The 4,438-nt window shown below is 42.1% G+C and overlaps 1 protein-coding gene across 1 annotated transcript in view; it reads right to left on the bottom strand.

Moving 5' to 3' along the window:
• Positions 1–4,013, bottom strand: part of LOC123748498 (murinoglobulin-1-like) — a 219,923-nt gene extending 215,910 nt beyond the window's left edge. The window contains exon 1 of the mRNA XM_069326610.1: positions 3,875–4,013. Within this exon, the coding sequence (XP_069182711.1) occupies positions 3,875–3,939 (65 nt within the window). The 5' untranslated portion in view covers positions 3,940–4,013. The remainder of the gene's footprint in view (positions 1–3,874) is intronic.
• Positions 4,014–4,438: the final 425 nt, after the last annotated feature.

Here is a 4,438-nt window from a genome sequence, read left to right as displayed (position 1 = left end):
AGCTCCAAAAAACCCAGTATATAGGCAAGACAACAACATCTCTTTCTAGGCGTTTAACGATGCATAAGCAACAGGGCTCCATTAAGGAACATATAATCTCTTCCCACAACCAAACCATCGCCAGAGAAATCCTAGTAAACAACACAGAAATCATCGATAGATACAGCGATAGCAGACGGCTTGACATTTGCGAGGCACTGCACATTAAGAAGTCAACACCAGCAATCAACAGCCAATTAATGCACAACTATATTCTACCCACCTCAAGACTCCGCTCCAATATAGAAGCATCAAGAAATATGGACCAATAGGCTTTCTACAATCACTTCCATTTCAATACCCATTGTTTCGTGTTCTGTCTTGTGTTGATGAAATTAATACCCTATTAAATACCACCTCACCCCATCCACCTCACTCAAATGTAGATATAAACAAATCGGAGATATGTAAGTTCTATTCAGTTGTGTATGTGTAAAGTCTTTGAAAATGTAATAAGTTTTACGAAACGCGCTCAAGTGTCGCGTCAGACTAGAAATAAAAATGAATTTTGGAGAATTGATTTTTGAATTACCTCCAACAGTGAAAAGAAATGTACGAAAGATTGAGAAAATTCGTGTTAGAATTATTAATCTTACTTTTTCGGTCATATTTAATATATATATATATATATATGTCGTACCTAGTAGCCAGAACGCACTTCTCAGCCTACTATGCAAGGCCCAATTTGCCGAATAAGCCGAGTTTTCATGAATTAATAGTTTTTCGACTACCTAACCTACCTAACCTAACCTAACCTAACTTTTTTGGCTACCTAACCTAACCTAACCTATAAAGATAGGTTAGGTTAGGTTAGGTAGGGTTGGTTAGGTTCGGCCATATATCTAAGTTAATTTTGACTCCAATAAAAAAAAATTGACCTCATACATAATGAAATGGGTAGTTTTATCATTTCATAAGAAAAAAAATAGAGAAAATATATTAATTCAGGAAAACTTGGCTTATTAGGCAAATCGGGTCTTTCATAGTAGGCCGAGAAGTGCGTTCTGGCTACTAGGTACGACATATATATATATATATATATATATATATATATATATATATATATATATATATATATATATATATATATATACACACACACACATTCACGTACATATACAATCACCTACACAAATTCACACAAAAATAATCTTTTGTATCTCAAGTGATTCAACAAGAGATTCACAACAGTCACTATACGAGGCACATCTACAGTGAGTCACACAGTTACAGTCATGTGCTCCACACCCACCCAACTGGACGGCAGCTTTGCAGCCATGTGCTCCACACCCATCCAACGTGATGAGTCCCGTGATGAATCACGTGATGAGACCCGTGATGAATCCCATGATGAATCATGTGATGAGTACCGTGATGAATCATGTGATGAGTCTTCTAACGAATCTCGTGATGAGTCCGATGATAAATCGCGTGATGAGTCTTGTGATGAATCCCGTGATGAATCATGTGATGAATCACATGATGAATACCGTGATGAATCATGTGATGATCTCATGATGAATCCCGTGATGAGTCCCATGAAGAATCACCCGATGAGTACTGTACTGAATTACGTGATGAGTCTTGTAATGAAACACGCGATGAGACTCGTGATGAATCACATGATGAATCCTGTGATGAATCACGTGATGAGTCCCGTGATAAATCACATTATAATTCTCGTGATGAATCATGTGATGAGTCCCGGGGTGAATCCCGTGATGAGTCTCATGATGAATCACGTGATGAGTCTTGTGATGAATCCCGTGATGAATCATGTGATGAATCCCGTGATTACTCACGCGATGAGTCCCGTGATTACTCACGCGATGAATCATGTGATGAATCACGTGATGAATACCGTGATGAGTCACGTGATAAATCATGTGATGAGTCTTGTGATGAATCACGTGATGAGCCTTGCGATGAATCTCGTGACGAATCATGTGGTGTGTCCCGTGATGAGTCCCGTAATAAATCACGTGATGATTCCAGTGATGAATCACGTGATGAGTCTTGGGACGAATCACGTGATGAGTCCAGTGATAAATCACGTAATGAATCATGTGATGAGTACCGTGATGAAACATGTGATGAGACTTGTAACGAATCACGTGATGAGTCTTATGATGAATTACGTGATGAGTCTTGTAACGAATCACGTGATGAGTCTCGTGATGAATCACGTAATGAGTCCCGTGATGAATCACGTGATGAGTCCCTTAATGAATCCTGTGATGGTTCTCATGATGAATCACTCGATGAGTACTGTGATGAATCAGGTGATGAGTCTTGTAATGAATCACGTGATGAGTCTCGTGATGAATCACGTGATGAGTTCCATGATGAATCACGTGACGAGTCCTGTGATGAGTCTTGTGATGAATCACGTGATGAATCCCGTGATAAATCACGTGATGATTCACGTTATAAGTCCCGTGATAAATCACGTGATTGCTGTGATGAATCCCGTGATGAGTCATGATGAATCACGTAATGAGTCTTGTGATGAATCCCGTGATGAATCATGTGATGAGTCACGTGATGAGTCTCGTGATGAATCACATGATGAGTCTTGTGATGAATCACATTATGAATACCTTGATGAATCACGTGATGATTCTCATAATGAATCCCGTGATGAGTCCCATGATGAATCACTCGATGAGTACTGTGATGAATCACGTGATGAGTCTTGTAATGAAACACGCGATGAGTCTCGTGCTGAATCCCATGATGAGTCCTGTGATGAATCACATGATGAGTCCCGTGATAAATCACGTGATGATTCTCGTGATTAATCACGTGATGAGAATTGTGATGAATCACGTGATGAACCATGTGATGAGTCGGTGCTGGAGAAGAGTTGGAGGTTGGTGGGTGATGGTGCGGGAAGGTGTTCATCTCCAGACTGGTGTACCAGCTGGGTGAAGACACACGTGGGCCATTGTTTACCGGCACGGACCCCCAGGAGCCGTCCACCCACAAACAATGGCCAATTGCTCGTTAGTTCAGCCGCGAAACATCTTGTTTATGAATGACAATGTTTTACATGCGTCCCGCAACTGATGTAACTCACAAGTTTCCTCCAATATTATATTATTTTGTCTATGGTCACATTGCACCTTTATAAATAGTTGACTCGCTGGAACTACAAATAGTTACCGACAAAACTTAAACATCGAACCTACAGATATATATCGTATGACGATATATATATACATATAATGTATACATATATATATCAAGTAACAATTTATACTTGAGGAAAAATTAAACTTGAAAACAAAGTGGATTAATACTGACTAAGAACAAGTGGCTCAGTGGTAGCGCCCTGGACAGAAAGGTTCGACTCGTTACAGACTGCCCACAACAGTTACTTAACTCCTAAATACCTATTTAATACTACACGAACAGGTGCCCAACCATTTCTGCTCCGTACGGGGATCGAACCACAGAGTCCCTGATACTGAGTCGAGGACGAAGACCACTACGCTACAGGAACGGCCAAAGTAGGCCCTGCTGACAACAGTTCTTAGTTAAATGGATATTGGAGTTCAGCTCCTGAACTCACTATGTTCCACTATCATGGGAGAACAATATAGGAGACCCACCTACCACTGTCACTGACAGGACAGGTACATGGGGGAACAATACCGGAGCCCCACCTACACCTGTTACTACCACTGACAGGACGGGAACATGGGGAAGACAATATAGGAGCTCCTCCTATTTGTCATAATTACACAAACTTTCCAAATGTTTCTTCAAAATCAAATAAGGTGAATAATGTAAACTAGTAACGTTAAGGGTGTTTGAAGGAGAGTTTACTCACCCGTGAGTGAGAGCTGCGGTGAGAGCGAGGACACAGAGGAGGCGGGGACAGTGGTAGGACGCCATGGCAACAGGCAACGAGACGTCCAGGCTGGCTGGCAGCCGGTGAGCAAGTGACTGTGGGAGCTGCCTCTTCTCCCTCACCTTGTCCGGAGGAAACGAGTTCCCCCCACTTCCTCTGGCTTCCCCATCATCCCCCACCCCATCATGTCTCCCACAGGCACTCCTCCCAGTCCCTTCCTCAGGTAACCCTCCCCGTCCCTCCCTCAGGCACCCCCTCCCCTCCGGACAACATAACCCCATCCAATTATAAAATCTAGAATATTCCCCAGTACCTCTACACACCTTAAAGAAAACTAACATGCAACAGCTACAAGCACTGCGGTATAAGGCACTAAGGAGAGCAGCAAAACACCGTCCACCATATGATCAAACAGTCCAGCAGCTCCATGAACTCCTGAACATACAGCCACTAAACATCAGACTGCAGCACCAAGCCATCAGGGTGTGGAACACCATCCTAATGTTAGAGGCCCCATTGTTAGAAAGATTACTCCAAGATGAG

The sequence above is a fragment of the Procambarus clarkii genome, chromosome 18, assembly GCF_040958095.1.
Source record: "Procambarus clarkii isolate CNS0578487 chromosome 18, FALCON_Pclarkii_2.0, whole genome shotgun sequence".
Classification (NCBI taxonomy): Eukaryota; Metazoa; Arthropoda; class Malacostraca; order Decapoda; family Cambaridae; genus Procambarus; species Procambarus clarkii.
This window is presented reverse-complemented; position numbering and strand designations above follow the sequence as displayed.